A 19353-nucleotide genomic window follows, 5' to 3' on the forward strand; every position below is an offset into this window, starting at 1 on the left:
TAACGTAACATAACAACCCTGAGACCAGACTGTAAAAGAAAAAAATAATTAAACCTTGCTATCAGCTAGTGGCCTAAAACTTCACTGGACTGAAGATCTCTGGCAGCTGCTTGTACCCAAAACATCCAGGTGGGTCCAATACCAGATCCCTCTCTACATGATGCGATTCCTTTTGCTAATCCCAATGTAACTACTGTGTCCTTTAGCAGGGGAAACTGCAGTGCATGTTGGGGTACCAAGTATTGGGTATGCTTGGAAATGTCACATACCAGTGCTGGACGGAGATCTACAATACAACAATGTTTCAGGCCTGTGAGAAAGGTATTTAGCATCTTTTTTTAACAGGTAGGTCAATGAGAAGCCAGCAACAGTCACTTTAAGGGGGTTGGGAAGTCCTAATAAGAAATCCCTTTAGACGTTTCTTCCACTTTATATAATTTAGAAGAGAGGTTTAGGACAACCTGGAAGCCTAAAGCCCTGTACACACAACCGAAATTCCGACCGTGTGTATGCCCCATCGGAATAATTCCATCTGAAATTCCGATGAATTCCATCGGAATTTAGATAGAGAAGATGTTCTATTTTACTCCGATGGAATTCCGTCGGAATTCTGATGTGATTTTGGTCGGATAAAGGTCTGATCCCTTGTACGGGTGGCTTTAGCGTACTTCACAACTGCAGATGAATATTTACAGGTATGATCCAAAATTAGAATTCTACTCCTAAGTGTAGCTCATTTATGCTAGAAGTGCTCTGCCCAGGGGAGATCTACCTCATATGTCTTCTTTTGGCCCATGTTTCTCCTCCTTACTATGCTTCTTTTTTTTTCCTCTCCTCTTTTTCTTTACTAGTTTTCTATGTGTCGTATATATACCTGTAACCAGCCCTCACAGGAAGCTCCGGTTATAACGTTGCTTTAGTTTGGTTTGCTGAAAAACGTAACCCTTTGGTTCTTTCTAAGAGTAGCGGGTTATAAAGATTGGTGTCTAAGGAAATTACATCATCTAACTTCACACTGCAGTTATCTTCTTATATTGTGTAATTGCTGGCGATAATGTATAGTTTTGCCTGTGGCCTTTCCAATAGTTGCTTTATTAACCCTGTGAAACTGTTGTTGTTTGTTTTTTTCATAGTAAATGTATCTCCATGATGTTTAAATTCTTCATAACACACATCTCACTGTATGTCTGATATTGATGTAAAGCACTGAATAAACAAAGAATAAACATTATTGATTTGATTGGAAGCCCTGCTGACACCAATGCAAGATGGGAAATTTTTCCATGCCTATTGTGCTATGTACAGCGTTTATAATTGAGTGTAAAATGTACGTAAGTGAGCCAGTGCAGAATAGGAAATGTACAGCATGACATATGAAATCGGGCAGTGCAGAGTAGGAAATTGAGATGATTAGAAATAGGTAATGTATTGCATGGCATACAGAGTGAGGTATGTGGAATAGGGAACATATAGCATGGCATAAGAGGTAAGGCGGTGCAGAGTAGGGAATGTATAGCCTAGCATAAAGAGTAAGGTGATGTGGATTAGGAAACATACAGCATGCCATATAGCATAAAGATTGTGGAAGAGGCAATGTATAGAAGAGGGAGTGCAGTTGGTAAAAAATATTAATGTACTGGCAGAGTTACTTTATAACCTCAATAGAAATGGCTCATTGCTGCTGTTCAGTGCTCTGCTTTGCCCACCTCCCATTTCTGATGCTACCTACAGACCAGCAGGAGTGCAATTCACAAGGGGACAGAACTTCCTTTGGCCAGGCTTGCTGCACCTCCTGAGATTGGGGGCCCTGATATAAGGGGAAATTCTGATGGGGACTCTGATATAAGGGGAAATTCTGATGGGAACTCCGATGGGAACCCTGATGTAAAGGGAACTTTGATGTAAGAGAAGACACTGAAGGGGATGTAAAAAGGACTGAAACATGCAGATTAATTTTTACAAAATTTCTTTCTCTGATGTTCTGAATCATATTATGCTGGTTCCCCGCTGACAGCTGAATGCAAAAAAAAAAAAAAGCCCTTCGGGTCTAGTATGGATTCGGAAGAGGCTCCCCACACCAATTAAAAAAAATGGGGTGGGGTTCCCTCCAAAATCCATACCAGACCCTTATCTGAGCCTGCAGCCCGCAGATCAGTAAAGGGAGGGGACAAATGAGCACCTGCCCCCTCCAGAACTATAGCAGATGCATGCGCTCAACATGGGGGGTTGGGTGTTTTGGGGCAGGGGGGATTTGCACACCCCAAACCAAAGCACCTTGCCCCCATGTTGGGGGACAAGGGCCTCTTCCCAACAACCCTGGCCGGTGGTTGTCGGGGTCTGCGGGCGGGGGGCTTATCAGAATCTGGGGGCCCCCTTAAAAAAGGGGCTCCCAGATCCCACCCCCCCTGTGAAATGTAATAAAAACAATAGCTGGTTTTTGACAATTCCTTTATTTATCGCTCTGTCTTCTCCTGGTGATGTCCTCTCTCCCGATGCCTTCTCCCTTGGCACTGTCTTCTCCCAGGGCCGTCTTCTCCGCCCCCTCTCTTCTCGCCACCATCTTCTCCTGCCTTCACTCTCTGTGCCTTCTCTCCCGCTGCCGTCTTCTTCCTTACCATGGGGGGGCCGGGATCTGGGGGCCCCCAGATTTCGATAAGCCCCCCCCCTCACAGACCAACCACCGGCCCAAGGGTTGTCAGGAAGAGGCCCCTGCCCCTATCAACATGGGGGCAAGGGGTTTTGGGGTGGGGGCACAGAGCCCCCCTGGCTCAAAGCACCCACCCTTATGTTGAGGGCATACTGCCTGGTATGGTACAGGGGGGGGCACTTGCTTGTCCCCTACCTTTCCTGACCTGCCGGGCTGCAGCCTGCTTGTATAAGGGCCTGGTATGGATTTTGGGGGGACCCCACGACGTTTTTTTCCCCTTTTTATCTTTATTACTATACGTCGTATGTCAGCGGATATGAAAACACATGTAAAATGGAACGCCCATGTGAACCCATCCTAGGCTGTTCCTCACCAGCTTTAGTCCTCCTACTTAGCTGTTTCTGTTTCAGTTAATGACTATTTTTCAACCTACTTATGAAATTGATGGTCATTAGCACCTGCATGGTAGAATTGGTTAATCATACACTTGACTCTAATCCTACAAAATCCCTGACTTTGTGCAAGTGTACAAAGTGTGGAGGTGTAAGAATTGATGCTGGTTTGAAGCCAAAAGGTTTGACACACCAAATATTGATGTCATTTTGATGTTTCCTCTGTTCGCTCACTTTGCATTTTGTAGATTGATAAAAACAAACAATTAAAATACATATTTTTGAAATCATTCTTACTTTACAGCATTTCTTCTTTACGTCTGCCTAAAACATTTGCACAGTAATATATAGTATATTGATTACTAGCAGGAAGAAAGAAGGAAAAAGCAGGTTGCAGCTCTATATTTGTATAGCTCCTCTATTTGACTGCCTTTTTATGGTAATTTGAAGCTCAAGCTTAAGCTTAAGTATGTGGTAGAAATATAGTGTGGTCTGTGGAACTCTGAGACCAGACACATGACAAACTGTAAGGGGATAATTAGGTGAAGAAGCAGCTCATTGTATAGTATAAATTCCCCAGGGGGTTCTTTTTTTTTTTTTTTACATCTCTGTAGCAGCAAAGTGTAAGGATAGTGTCAAATCCTATTTCTGCACCTCAGCCTGTCATGAATGATACTTCACAGGACCTGCCAGTTAAATGCCGTGTTCTTCACTAGCTAATATATTCCCTTATCCAGCATCTAGGAGAGTCTTGTGCAAATACTGAATACTTTGCTGACTCCACACTGAAGAGGTAGATGCTATTATTTTGACATGTCACTTAGGAGATTATTTTCCCCACAAATGTGCACGCTCTCAAGGCGTGATCATTAGTAAGTGTTGTAATTACTGTATGTTTCAAATGTTTTCCCGGGGTGGAAAACATTGTCAGGGCCAGAGACGAACGGATCTGAGAAAATCTGTCTTGTCAGGTATTCAGTGGAATTCAGGAGATAGATAGATAGATAGATAGATAGATAGATAGATAGATAGATAGATAGATAGATAGATAGATAGATATATAGATAGATAGATAGATATTAGAAGGGGTCAAGTCAAAGTGGCAGGGTCTCTTAAAATAAATGCCTTTTTCCCTCCTCTCAGAGAATTAGAAAATAAATATTGCATCTTCCTAGGCATTACTCCTAAAAATCAGCGTAATCAAACTTTTTCAAAATCTCTATAGTCAAATCGTTGTATGCTCTGAACGCTGTAAAATGGGGGATGATGGCATCTAATGCCTCGTACACACGACCTTTTTACCATCAAGAAAACTGCTGGCAGAGCTTTTTTGCCGAGAAAAACGGTTGTGTGTATGTTTTTCGTCGAAAACTGTTGTGGATCTCAACGAGAAAAAAGGAGAACATGCTCTCTTTTTTCTCGTCGGGAGTCTCAATTTTTTCGTCGTATTTCTCGTCGGGCTGGTTTACCGCGAGAAACAGGTTTGTGTGTATGCTTAGAAACCCGCTCATGCTCAGAATAAATTATGAGACGGGAGGGCACCTTCGGTAAAAGTAGCGTTCGTAATGGAGATAGCACATTCGTCACGCTGTAACAGACTGAAAAGCGCGAATCGTCTCTCACCAAACTTTTACTTAACACACGGTAACATGAGATTAGCAAAAGCAGCCCCAAGGGTAGCGCCAGTGGAATCGAACTTCCCCTATAGTGCCACGTCACCGCGTTTCAGAACGACGAGATTTTGTCTCGACAGTGTGTATGCAAGGAAAGCTTGACAAGAATCACATCAAGCCTGACAAGAACCTCATCGAGGAAAACAAAGTTTCTTTTACAACGAGATTCTCGGTCGTGTGTACGAGGCATTAGGCCCCGTACACACGTCCGAGGAACTCGACAGGCAAAACACATCGTTTTGCTCGTCAAGTTCCTTGTGAAGCCGCCGAGGATCTCGGCGAGCCAAGTTTCCCCATTGACTAACGAGGAAATAGAGAACATTTTCTCTATTTGGCTCGACGAGTTCCTCGTCGGCTTCCTCGGACAAAAGTGTACACACCACCGGGTTTCTCGGCAGATTACGGCTCCGTCGAGTTTCTGGCTGAATTCTGCCGAGAAACTCGGTCGTGTGTACGGGGCCTCAGAGTTATTTTTATCTATTACAATGTTTCTCTAGTGATTTTCCTCTAATGTAACAGAGCCAGCGCTGGATGGCTCAATATAGATATAAAGTTAACAATGATATTAACCTGCCACTCCCTTGGGACCACCCTCCTATCCCTCCCCTACCATCCCCTCCTTCCCACTAATTATATTCAACAAGCGTTTTATTGTTGTTCTCCACCGCTGTAATGGATGTCAGATTTTCAATTATAAGTGTCCAGATGTAATTCTCCGATATGTTTATATTAACGCTCTCCTGCGCACATGATCTGTGGTGCTTAAAAGTAGAGATGTTAACTACATTGTTCTATACTTGTATCATCACTGTACCCAATACAGTCTTTAAAAAGAAAAATGTATTCACTCTGCAGGAAATATCAGCCCCCCTTAAAGCTAAACTCCAGACAGATATAAATGACACAAATGTATGCAGCTCTCTGTTCATTAATGTATCTATAATCCCTTGGAGCTGGGAGGTGCCAGATACATTAATGAATAAAAAGGGCTGTGATTTGCTGTCATGGTGGTCACATAATCAGAAAGCTCCCGATCACAAGCAGCGATCGGAAGCTTTGTGTTAGCTGCCGGGAGCGCGCAGGGCTCGCGCTCTCAGCACATCTGTTTTTGCACTTTTACAACAACAAACACACCGCTGACGTCATCGCGTTGAAGTCAGAGCGGACAGGCGTTCGCTAGCCGGCCGGCTACCATTTTACCATTCTGCTGTTTTTATGCATCATTGATGTAATTGTGTTTTTATTTAATAAACCTTCATACCATTTGGATTTACGCTATGGTGGGCTTTCTTTATTCCCGGTAACCACACATTTTCCTGTATGGTACTCGGCCTATTGCAAGTATCTAGTCCGCAATCATAGTCCTTATGAGGTTGGCTTTACGGAGAGTTCCTGAACAGGCCCCGGCTGGGGTTTACAGCTGCAAGCCCATCTAGCTTGCTGTCTGGTAAACGCGTATTCCCTATGGTGTGAGCACTTTTGGTCATGGATTTTGTTGTTGATGTCACTCATAACAGTCTGTTGGTAGACCTCCACTCAATTTGCTGCTTGATTGTTTATTCACCATTGGACATTCATTGATGATTTATTTATATTGTATCACTCAATTTAATAATTTTGGTATAACTGATTATTCACTGATTAATTAACTAACCTTTTTGGTATCATTTATTGGCACTATACATCCTCACTGGGTGTTGGTGTAATTTATACTTGTTACAATATTTATGATTATTCATTTAGATGTTTTTATTTAGGGGGGCTAGCGCCGCTGAGAGGCCGCATATTTGCGTGCGGGGGGTTAAAGCAGTATTAAACCCGAAAGCAAACATTTTATTATTTTACAGCTTACCAGTTCTTAGATGCGATGACTGCATTTGTTTTCTTTTTTAGGCTGTATTGTTATTCAACAGAAAAGCATTCACACGAACGTGTTTCTCATCGTAAACCAGCCCGACGAGAACCACGACGAGAAAATTGACACCCCCCTGACGAGAAAAAAGAGAGCATGTTCTCTTTTTTTCTCGTCAAGATCCACGACAGTTTTCTCGACGAAAAACATACACACGTCCGTTTTTCTCGGCAAAAAAGCTCTGCCAGCAGTTTTCTTGATGGTTTTTGCTGAGGAAAACGGTCGTGTGCACGAGGCATAAGGCCTCTTTCACACAGTCAGACCGTTCAGGTCCGTCTGTCAGTTTTGTCAGCGGACATAAACGGCCGCTCCATACATCTCTATGGAGCGTCGGATGTCAGCGGTGACATGTCCGCTGACATCCGACCCTATCTAAGCCGCTAAAATCAGACGGATGGCGATACGTCGCGATCTGTCCATGGCGGATCGGATCGGGTGAGATCTGATGAAAACGGACATGCTGTCCATTTTTATCAGATCTCGCAATAGGAGACAGCGGCGCTGGACAAGCCCCTCCCCGCTCAGTGAGCAGAGAGGGACCTGTTATCCGCCGGCTCAGCGGAGATCCACAGAGAGATCTCCCACTGATCTGGCGGACTCCGCTGCGACGGATCCGCCTTGTGTGAAAGGAGCCTAAGGGCTCATTCACATGTGTGTTGATTATGAAGAACGAAGTGATGCATATTAACCACTTACCGATCAGCCACCATCATTATACTGCAGCAGGTTGGCTCTATTACGTGAATCACTGCAGAGAGCGCACAGGCACGTTAACAGAAACGTTAACCCTTTACCTGCCAGTGTCTTTTATACCATAATCAGTGCATTTGTATGGCACTGATCACTGTATAAATGTCACTGGTCCCAAAAAAGTGTCAAAAGTGACCGATCTGTCCGCTGCAATGTCACAGTCCCGCTAAAAAATGCTGATCACCACTATTAATAGTAAAAAAAAAAAATAATTATAAAAATACCATAAATCTACCCCCTATTTTGTAGACGCTATAACTTTTGCGCAAACCAATCAATGTATGCTAATTGCGTTTTTTTTTAATATGTAGAAGAATACATATTGACCTAAACTGAGGAAGAAATTAGTTTTTTTATATTTTTTGGGGGATATTTATTATAGCAAAAAGTGAACAATATTGTTTTTTTTCAAAATGTTCTGTCTTTTTTTGCTTATAGCGCAAAACCACAGAGGTGATTAAATACCACCAAAAGAAAGCTCTATTTGTGGGAAAAAAGGGACATGAATTTTGTTTGGGTACAACGTGGCACGGGCATGCAGTTGTCAGTTAAAGTGACACAGTGCCATATAGTAAAAAATGGCCTGGTCATTAAGGGGGTAAATCCTTTCGGTCCTTAAGTGGTTAATGCTTCTATGGTATTTATGATCATTGTGCTTATAAAAAAAGCTTCAAGAATGCTTGATAAATGCTCATGGAAGTGTTGTTTTTCTAATGGGAAGTGCTTAACAGGGAAGTGATATCAAATAAATGATAAGCTATGAGGCATGGTTAGGTTGTGGGGTGATAGCAGCCATTTTTGTGAATTCTTATACCTTGATCTCTTTGACACTCAACTTTTAGCTGACACAAAAAGCTTTGCCATTGGCAAAAATGCTCAGGCCTCGTACACACGACCGAGTTTCTCGGCAAAAACCAGCAAGAAACTTGCTGGGAGATATTTTTTTGCCGAGGAAACCAGTCGTGTGTACATTTTCGTAGAGGAAACTGTCGAGAAACTCGACGAGCCAAAAAGAGAGCAAGTTCTCTATTTCCTCGACGGGAATGGAGAAACTTGCCTTGTCGAGTTCCTCGACAGCCTGACTCGACGAGGAAAACGATGTGTTTTGCCCGTCGAGTTCCTCGAGTATGTACGAGGCTTCAGTGGCTCTGCTCCTGTCTGGCACTAACAATATTCTGGCTGGCTTGATTATTTTTCCTGCACTCAGAAACAAATGGTGTTAGCATACAGCTGCTCTGTACAACCAGAAAGTGACAGTGCTTTCTGGGATACAGGAACCTCCACTGCCTCTCCTTTAACACCCAGCTCACACTTTATAAATGCTTCACTAACATGCCATAAAATGCTCTAGTTGCTGTTAAAATTTGGTTTTAGAGCATTACCACTGAAATCGATGTAGATGGCTGACAAGCATTGATGCAATGAATGTGACATACTGCGTAATTATTAACATGACACAACACAACACTACTGTGTGGTGTCATTGTAATGTTCATGGCAGATGTTGAAGGGTAGTTGTGAGACTTTAAAAATGCTGAATAAATGCTGCATAAATACCTGCATATTTAGCTGTTTGCCTTTAAACTATATCAAGTTTAAACAAATAGCTAATAGATGATCTAAAACTGAATCATTTGAAATATTAAGAGGAGCTATCACATCTTTTTTTTTTTTTCCAGGGCTTCTGAAGGCAGGACTATAGAGGTACAATATAAAGGAGATGCGGAGAACACTATTCGAGACATCCTAGGGGGACTTCGATCTACTTGTACATATGTTGGAGCGGCTAAACTCAAAGAGCTAAGCAGGCGGACAACTTTTATCCGTGTCACTCAGCAGTTCAACCAGATGTTTTCCTAATAGAATACTCGTATATCTTATTATAGTACAATTTTAATCACAGGCCTCTGCCTAGTTTTTATAACTGGACAACTGATTGTTCAGTGATAACATTTCACTGCAGATGTGCACAAACTACTTATGTACCAACATTTATCAGATTACCACACTATTTATTATTACTGATTTATTCCGGGGTTTTGGTTGTATTTTTGGAAAAACTTTCCATTTTAATATCAATATCATATTTATAACACAAGGAAAATAATAGCCAATGTAACTTAAATATACTGAAATATATCTACTATAGATTTACTCAGCATTAATTTATTTACATAATTTACAATTTTTAAGTCAAAACTATATATTATTGTTATGACAATACTTATTGTATGGAAAAACTTCTATAAAAAAAGTTAATGGATTGTATTTATGAGGACTTCAATGTTTTTAAGCGCCAAAATTATTTAGGTTACAGCAACCTATTGGTGGACTTTAAAGGACATTCAAGGCCTTAAAATGTACAATAGTAAGTATTTATTTAAATAATAAGAGAAGTGGTTCAAAAATCCTATGCATTGCCTATAGAAAGTATGTGATTATTTTTGCACGAATAGGACTGTATTTACTATTAGGCTCATTATCTTCCCATCCCTGCCTGATTTCTGCTAACTTTACCATTAAAAGCTTTATACATACTGTTTTCCTTAAGGGTAGATAAAGACATGCGTCTAAACCTTATTTTCCTCTGAAGCAGGGGACTCCAAACTGCGGCCCAAGGGCCTTTGTTAGCCTTTATCCGGCCCTCAGGGCTTTATTCCTCCCACTGATATGAGGCACTTTTCCTCCCATTGACACCAACAAGGGGGCACTTTTTCTTCCACTGATACCAATGATGAGATACAATTGCTCCTACTAATAGGGGTAATACTCCTTATCCTACTGATCGCAAACTATGAGGCCATATTTATTCTCACCTATGCTGGGCCCCGGGCTTTTTCTGCCCCCGCTGGCCACAATTCGGCTCTCCTAAAGGCTAAAGAACAATAAACTGGCCCTTTGTTTGAAAAGTTTGGAGACCCCTGCTCTGAAGAATGAACCGTGATTGGATCATGCTTCAGAGGCTACTGACAGGCGGTGAGGAAGTGATGTGACACCTCCTCACTGCCTGTCTTAACCCCATGTGCACGCCACAACTGTGGGTATTGCGTTTGCGGCGCCTCCTCATTTGCTGGAATGTGTAGCATTCGGCAGATTGCTATGTGTCGGGTAATCTTTGCAGCGAGCGCAAACACCCCTGTCTGCTGCCTATTGCAGAATAAGGGCAGGTGATTGGCGAGCAGCAAAAACACAGCTCTTAAATGAAGCCTAAAAGTTCCAAAGCTACCATATTAACAGATGTATTGTTAACTACAAGATTTTGTAGTGAACTATAAGATTCAATATACACCAAGGACTAATTTGTTATGTAATGCACCTTCAGCCTTAGAATCAGCTTAATTGTCTTTATATCATATGACTTTATCTTCAACAGAAATACAAATTATTGAGCTTTAAAATCATTCCTAGGCTTAATGTTGATTTGATAGTGTTTTTTTTTTGAGCCATAAAATAACAGTCACCATAAAATCTAGTCCCTGCCGCTAAGTTCCCTGGTGATGAAGTGAATTTAGGCAGATCTCTATAATAGTTGGGCATGACATGCTAGACTCGAATTACCTATTCAGCCTTTTGCAGGAAAATAATAAAATAATTGAAGGATTGTGAAAGAACAGTATAAAGCCGTGTACGCACGATCGGTTTGTCTGATGAAAACTGATCGATGGACCGTTTTCATCGAACAAACCGATCGTGTGTGGGCCCCATCAGTTTGTTTTCCATCCGTGAAAAAAAATAGAACATGTTTTAAAACGTTCCCATGGATAAAAAAAACGATAGAAAAAAACGATCGTCTGTGTGGAAGTCCATCGGTCAAAAATCCATGCATGCTCAGAATCAAGTCGACTCATGCTCGGAAGCATTGAACTTAATTTTTCTCAGCACGTCGTAGTGTTTTACGTAACCGCGTTTGGACACGGTCGGATTTTTGACTGATGGTGTGTAGGCAAGACTGATGAAAGTCAGCTTCATCGGATATCCGACGAAAAAATCTGTCGGATTAGATTCCATCAGATATCCGATCGTGTGTACGAGGCTTAAGAGCTTGTTAAAATAGGCTAATAAAATGTTTAGGTAACTTATGTTTGAGATCAAACTTGAGAGAAGCTTCTGAGTTAATTCAGTCAGTTCCTTCACAGGTGCATTTGACCTACATATACAGTATCTGACAAAAGTAAGTACATCCCTCACATTTTTTTAAATATTTTATTATATCTTTTCATGTGACAACACTGAAGAAATTACACTTTGCTACAATGTAAAGTTGTGAGGGTACAGCTTGTATAACAATTTAAATTTGCTGTTCCCTTAACATAACTCAACACACAGCCATTAATGTCTAAACCGCTGGCAACAAAAGTGAGTACACTCCTAAGTGAAAATTTCCAAATTGGGGCCAAAGTATCAATATTTTGTGTGGCCACCATTATTTTTCAGCACTGCCTCAACCCTCACGGGCTTGGAGTTCACCAGAGCTTCACAGGTTGGCATGGGGGTGTCCTCTTCCACTCCTCCATGATTGCATCACTGAGCTGGTGGATGTTGGAGACCTTACGCTCCTCCACCTTCCATTTGAGGCTGCCCCACAGATGCTCAATAGGGTTTAGGTCTGGAGACATGCTTGGCCAGTCCATCACCTTTACCCTCAGCTTCTTTAGCAAGGCAGTGGTCGTCTTGGAGGTGTGTTTGGGGTCGTTATCATGTTGGAATACTGCCCTGCGGCCCAGTCTCTGAAGAGAGGGGATCATGCTCTTCTTCAGTATGTCACAGTACATGTTGACATTCATGGTTCCCTCAATGAACTGTAGATCCCCAGTGCCGACAGCAGCATGCAGCCCCAGACCATGACACTCCCACCACCATGCTTGACTGTAGGCAAGACACACTTGTCTTTGTACTGCTCACCTGGTTGCCGCTGCACACGCTTGACAACATCTGAAGCAAATTAGTTTATCTTGGTCTCATGAGACCAGTAATCCATGTCCTTAGTCTGCTTGTCTTCAGCAAACTGTTTGCGGGCTTTTGTGTGCAACATCTTTAGAAACGGCTTCCTTCTGGGACAACAGCCATGCAGATCAATTTGATGCAGTGTGCGGCACATTGTCTGAGCACTGATGCTGGCCCCCCCACCCCTTCATCCTCTGCAGCAATGCTGGCAGCACTCATACATCTATTTCCCAAAGACAACATCTGGAACTGACGCCGAACACTTGCACTCAACTTCTTTGGTCGACCATGGTGAGGCCTGTTCTGAGTGGAACATGTCCTGTTAAAGTGCTGTATGGTCTTGGCCATACAGAGAGGCCAGAAAGCCTTTTGCCATGAGGTACCATGTTAAACTTCCAGTGACCAGTATGAGAGAGTGAGAGCGATAACACCAAATTTAACACACCAGCTCCTCATTCACACCTGAGACCTTGTAACACTAACGAGTCACATGACACCAGGGAGGGAAAGTGGCTAATTGGGCCAATTTGGACATTTTAACTTATGGGTGTACTCACTTTTGTTGCCAGCGGTTTAGACATTAATGGACTGTGTGTTGAGTTATTTTGAGGGAACAGAAAATTTACACTTTTATACAAGCTGTACACTCACTACTTTACAGTGTTGTCACATGAAATAATATAATAAAATATTCACAACAATGTGAAGGGTGTACTCAGTTTTGTGAGATACTGTAGCTACTGTTACATTCCCATTGACTTGTATAGTAATACAAGCAATTCTAAAGCGAGCAGAATCTCACATATATAGGCATATAACTTGCCTAACTTGCCATGCATCCCTTTTAACCCCAGTGCACATAAACAATGTGGATCTGTTTTGGATAACTCATAAACCTAAATCAGATTTCTGTTAAAACACTTGGCAAAAGTTTTAAATAATTGCATAGACACTCTGATGCTTAGCTGATATAAGCAAACATGCCGTTTTTATTATTATTATTTTTGCTATACAACCTGACATATGCATTACATTACACTAATAACACTTATTTTTTTCCATAAATGCTGCTGTTCAGTGAATACTAACTTAAAAATCTCAGACTGCATTAGATGTTTATCAGACCCTTGCATGACAATGACACTCAGAGTGTGGCTTTCATTTGCTGAATTCAGCTCCAAGTATTCCTTTGTAGCATCCACTAAGGGATGTGGGGTTTTAATAGAAATATATATATATATATATATATATATATATATATATATATATATATATATATATATATATATATATATATATATAAATAACTTCAGAAGGTATTGATAAGTTCAGTTAGTAAGTCAAGCATTATACTATTACATGGATGATTGTAACATTTATAATGTTTTGCTGAAATTCCTCTATATAAAAATGTTTTAAGCCAAGTTCAATTTTGCACCAGTTTTTCTTGTCAATGCATCCAATGTTGGATTTGCATACATGGGGTGCATCTTCAAACCAAACTAGGTGTAGAGGAGCAGAAGACACACTCCTTCATTTGCTTCCCTGTGAGCTGCTTCTGCCTTCCCTCTGAGCTGCTAATGGCACCTTATTTATTTTTTTATGTCATGCTTAACAGATATTGTACAGTAACAATACACAACATGTGAAATAATTCTAAAATGTCATGATTTTTAGATATTTATATCTTTAGATATTCAAATACAATAAAAGATAAGTCTATGGCCTCGTACACACGACCGTTTTCCTCGACAGAATCCATCAAGAAACTTGGTGGCAGAGATTTTTTGCCGAGGAAAATGGTCGTGTGTATGCTTTTCATCGAGAAAACTGTCGAGGATCTCGACGAGGAAAAAAGGGAACAAGTTCTCTTTTTCCTCGATGGGAGTCTCAATTTCCTCGTCGTGTTCCTCGTCGGGCTGGTTTTCGACGAGAAACACGATCATGTGTATGCTAAGAAACCCACGCATGCTCAGAATAGAGTATGTATGAGACGGGAGCGTGCCTTCGGTAAAAGTAATGTTTGTAATGGAGATAGCACATTTGTCACGCTGTAACAGTCTGAAAAGTGCAAATTGTCTCTTACCAAACTTTTACTTAACACGCAGTAACATGAGATTAGCAAAAGCAGCCCCAAGGGTTGTGCCAGTGGAATCGAACTTCCCCTGCCGTTGTATGTGTTGTACGTCACCGCATTTGAGAACGAGGAGATTTGGTCTTGACAGTGTGTGCGCAAAGAAAGCTTGTCAAGTTTCTTCACAAGCCTGAGGCCTCGTACACACGACCGAGTTACTCGTCGGGCGAAACACATCATTTTCCTCGTTGAGTTTCTTGTTAGGCTTGTCGAGGAACCAGGTGATCGCCTACAGGGAGGGGCCGCCAAAAGGCAATATGATGTATCGCCTAAGCGGTCCCTGGGCGGTAGGAGGAAGTGGGACAGGAAGTCCCACTCCTAATGAAGCCCCCACTCCCCCCCAAAAAATGACATGCCAAATGTGGCATGTAAAGGGGCGAGGAGTGGTTTTAAACGGAAGTTCGACTTTTGGGTGGAACTCCGCTTTAAGCCTCATACACACAATTTTCCATGGACAAAGCGTAGGACTTTTGTCCGAAGGGCGTTGGCCTTGAACTTGTCTTGCATACAAACGGCACACAACAATTGTTGGCCAACAAACTTGAAACTGCATGTTTTTTCAGCTCTTTAGCGCCACCCTTTGGGCACCTTTTGCTAACTTTGTGTTTGGTGAGCATTGCTTCCGAGCGTGCGTGTTTGTACTTTGGACTTTTGCCTCTAGCCTGCCATCCAACATTTGTCCTCAGAAAATCCGACAACAATTGTCCAATGGAGCATACAAACTGTCACATTTTCCGCCAACAGCCTTTCATAACACAATTTCCATCTGAAAATCTGATCGTGTGTTCGAGGCTTTACACAAAGAGGCTGATTTACGAAGAGTTGAGAATCTTCACACAATAAATCGTTTGAATATTCACTTCATTTATCCAGTTCACGGAAAATTTTAAAGCCTGCCATCCAACATTTGTCCACGGAAAATCCGACAACAATTGTCCGATGGAGCGTACAAACGGTCGGGTTTTCCGTCAACAGCCTTTCATAATACAATTTCCGTCTGAAGATCCAATCGTGTCTAAGAGGCTGTACACAAAGAGGCTAATTTACTAAGTGTTGAGAATCTTCACACAATAAATTGTGTGAATATTCACTTCATTTATTCAGTGAAGTGAAAAGCAAATTTCTGTTTGCCTATTTCATTTGCACATAATTGGATAATTGAAGTTAATATTGGCTCAATTTATTGCGTGCAGATTCCTATTTTTTTTCCAACCCAAAAGTATATTTTGTTTGTGCAGAATTTTTTTGGGCAAGTTACTGTAGTATTTGAACAGACCTGCACATTGATTGTGTGACTGATGATCCCTTTGAGTCAACCTGTGAAAAAGGCAGGCTGTGGGATAAGCTGAATTTGTTAAATGTCATTAGTAAGTAAAACCACATTTCTTCTACTGTATAACAATAGTAGCCAGAATTTAGACCATACATCTTCCCCTTTACACAAAACACCATATAAAGGAAATGGATACACTGTATTGATGTGTTATAGAATATTTAATAGTGTTGAGGTTTGCACATCACTTTAAAATATGCAATTTAATATTGAATTATGTTGTTTGTTGTGCAAATATATTGGTAGGTTCTAAAATGTATAACTTAAAAAAAAAAAAAACTTTTCAGGTTTTTCTGACTACTTATCTCTAAAATCTGTGACAGGCCAGGATCGGAAGACTGGTAGCTCTGATATTGGTAAGAAGATTTATCTGCAGTGTTGAAAGCTTTCATGGGCTGTTCACCATTGTTTTAGGGCAACTATTACCGAAGCACATATTTAATACCCAAATATTAGGCTTAGTAAATGTTGACCTTATAAACAGATTGAGGTAGTATACCGGTAAGGGAAGACAGTGTTTTTCTTTCCATTCACCTGCAAGCACATAAAACCTTATCATCTACAGTCCATATTTCTGCTTTCCATAACATTCCTTAGATTTGCAAAACTAGAGAGGAGCAACAACATTTCTCACATAAAAAAAAATATCCCATATTTGTATGACATCTGTTGTATATGATGGACTGTTTTCACCATCACCTGTCCTTAGACAATAGACTTACCAAATGCCCTCTATACCTAATGAAAAGTCTGTTCTTTCTTAGTGCAAACATTGGTTTTCCAGAAATATACGCAGGCACTATAGACCTATGTAGAGATGGGAAGAATGCTGAAATGAGACCTCAGGGACTAGAATAGGTTACACTTTCAGTTACTGAAATATTAACCAAAGCTGCTATATTGTGTCAGTTGCATTCTACAGCTGATCAATAAGTATTTTATATGCAAATATCTCTTGTATGGATAAAAATATTATACTCTTGCTGCAATATTGTTTTAGACACTTTCTTGAGTTTTATTGCTTTTGTTTTTCATTTGCCTTTATTAAAAATGTTAACAGTTGCACTTTTAAAGACCTCAGATTGTCTGTTCAGCCTAAACTATTTCAAATGCTTGCTGGAATGAAAAGCAATGAAAGTTTGTGTAATTGCTGTTGTATGTTGTATTGAGCATGGGAACCAAAAAAAATTAAATACAGAAGACATGACTTATTGCATACAGTATATAGGGTCCATGCACACTGGCTTATAAAAATGCTGCCTCTAGAGCCGTATTTTAGAGTTAGTAGATAAACCCTTCTGGTAAGCAATCCTAAACGCCTGTACAAAAACGCTCTATATTAGAGTTTTTTTCTGCCAGAAAGTTTTTTTCTGTGTTTTTTAAGCTCAGTGTACATGGACCCTTATAGTGTCCTTTAAACATTCATGTTAATAGCAGGCTCAAGATTCTGTCTGCTGTCCTCAGGAACATACACCCCTTTATTATTGTTCTTCTGTGAGATAGGCAGTGCCATTAACTTTCTCCCAGTGTCTCCTTCTGCTCCCTCCAACAAACACAATCGTTTCCCAAGAAGGCCTGTCTGGTTTGTGCATCTGTTACCTAATCTTCTACTCATGCTAAATGGTCTCTACGACTCTTGGGGAAATTGCTGAGTGTGTTCATTTTGCTACCTTGGCATAGCATTGGAGAATATAAATGGACTAAACAAAGTTTTAAAAATGATAAACAGAGCCTAAGGCCCGGTTCATACTGGTGCAACATATGCTCTGACTTTGGGAGCACATGTAGCATTACGTGTACACATCAATGGTTTCCTATGAGAGCCATCTTAACTGGTCTGACACAAGTCCATCCAACTTTAGAAAAGGTTCCTGCTCTACTTTGGTCTGACTTTGGTCTGTTTTCAGCAAATTCAATATCATTGAAGTTAGATCAAACCATCAAATATGGTAATTACAGCAGCAGGAAAATAAATCTATGTCACACTGGGATTGTTTTAATTGGTCAAAGAACAAGTCAGACTTTCTCTGGGAGCACATGTCGCATGACGTGTACAAATCATTGCTTCCCTATGAGACCTGTCTTAAAGGGGTTGTAAACCCTTGTGTTTTTTCACCTTAATGCATCCTTTGCACAACCCCTTTAACTGGTCTGAAAAAATAAAACAAGGGTTTACAACCCCTTTAACTGGTTTGACAGAAGACAGTCCGGTTTAGAAAAGGTTCCTGAACTACTTTGGTCTGACTTTGGTTCGTTTTCAGCCCATTCAATATCATTGAAGTCGGATTAAAGTCTGACTTTGGTTCGTTTTCAGCCCATTCAATATCATTGAAGTCGGATCACAGTCGGATCAAAGTCCTAACCATCCAACATGTGACATCTGACATGGTGATTACAGCGTCAGTAAAAGGAATTTATGTCACGTTGGAATTGTTTTGATTGGTCAAAAGACAAAGTTGGAGCAAAATCTTATCCTGTTCATTCAAGTTGCATGGAAGTAGGACTGGTGTAGGACCGATGTCGCAGGACAAAGTAGGATGATAGTCGTACAACAGTCGTGTCATATCAGTGCGAACCTGGCTTTAAGGGTGAAATCACAAAATTAGCATCTAGCACATTATTAGATACAAAAATGGTAAAAACACATATAAAAAAATTGCAATGCAGCGCTCATAAAACAAAATCAAAACAAAACTAATAACAGTCTAGTGTGTGTAACTATCATAAAATGTCCATGCAAACAAAAATACTCCATTGTGAATTCTAGATAAGATAATGTTAATTTAGTATGTATGAATGTGAGTTAGGGACCTTAGATTGTAAGCTCCTTAAGGACAGGGACTTACTTATGTGAATGTACAATATATACTGTATATATGTAAAGCGCTGCACAAATTGATGACACCATATAAGTACCAATATTAAATAAATTAAATATAGATCTCCACAGGATAATGTGGCAAACTCATCCAGGTAAAAAAAAAAAAAAAAACACTCTGTGCTTCTATACCAATGGAGAAATCAGAGGCTTACCCGAACAGTTTGACTCTCCAAATGAGAAGTCATATAGTGCTTGAAAGTGATTATCCTAAATCCTAGCTATATGATGTCTTCACTCCACAATACATATTGGCAGCCAGAATAGGCAGATTGCTTCCAGTTTCCAAAATACGTGATGAGGTTACGAGCATGGGCTTTGCCCAACATGTTTCATGAACAATGACATCTTCTGGGGCTCATTTGGAGGGTCATAATGTTCTGGTAAGTCTCTGATTTGTACACATGTGTGGGAGCACTGAAGGAGCTAAGTACACAGTTGAAAGACATAAACATGTATAATGTAAAGGACACCAAGGATGAGTCCAGAATGGCATAAATGTGTCACCATTGTTTGGGCTGTGGTCCTGCTAAGGGGACAAAAAGAGAAACCGTTTTGAATTCTCATTATTAAACCAGCCTGTGAGACAGGCCAGGAAGTAGCCAGCAAGTGTTGATGAGGTGTTGTGTGAAACTGGACACAGTCTGTGAAATTCATAAAGACTAGCACAGACAAATTTTGTGAAAGTGT

At 40.8% G+C, this 19353-nt stretch overlaps 1 protein-coding gene across 1 annotated transcript in view; it reads left to right on the forward strand.

Moving 5' to 3' along the window:
* The window catches only part of GMPR (guanosine monophosphate reductase), a 101238-nt gene extending 91314 nt beyond the window's left edge, over positions 1–9924 (forward strand). The window contains exon 9 of the mRNA XM_040353755.1: positions 9054–9924. Coding sequence (XP_040209689.1) covers positions 9054–9234 — 181 coding nt within the window. The 3' untranslated portion in view covers positions 9235–9924. The remainder of the gene's footprint in view (positions 1–9053) is intronic.
* Positions 9925–19353: the final 9429 nt, after the last annotated feature.

Source organism: Rana temporaria, chromosome 5 (assembly GCF_905171775.1).
Source record: "Rana temporaria chromosome 5, aRanTem1.1, whole genome shotgun sequence".
NCBI classification, from domain to species: domain Eukaryota; kingdom Metazoa; phylum Chordata; class Amphibia; order Anura; family Ranidae; genus Rana; species Rana temporaria.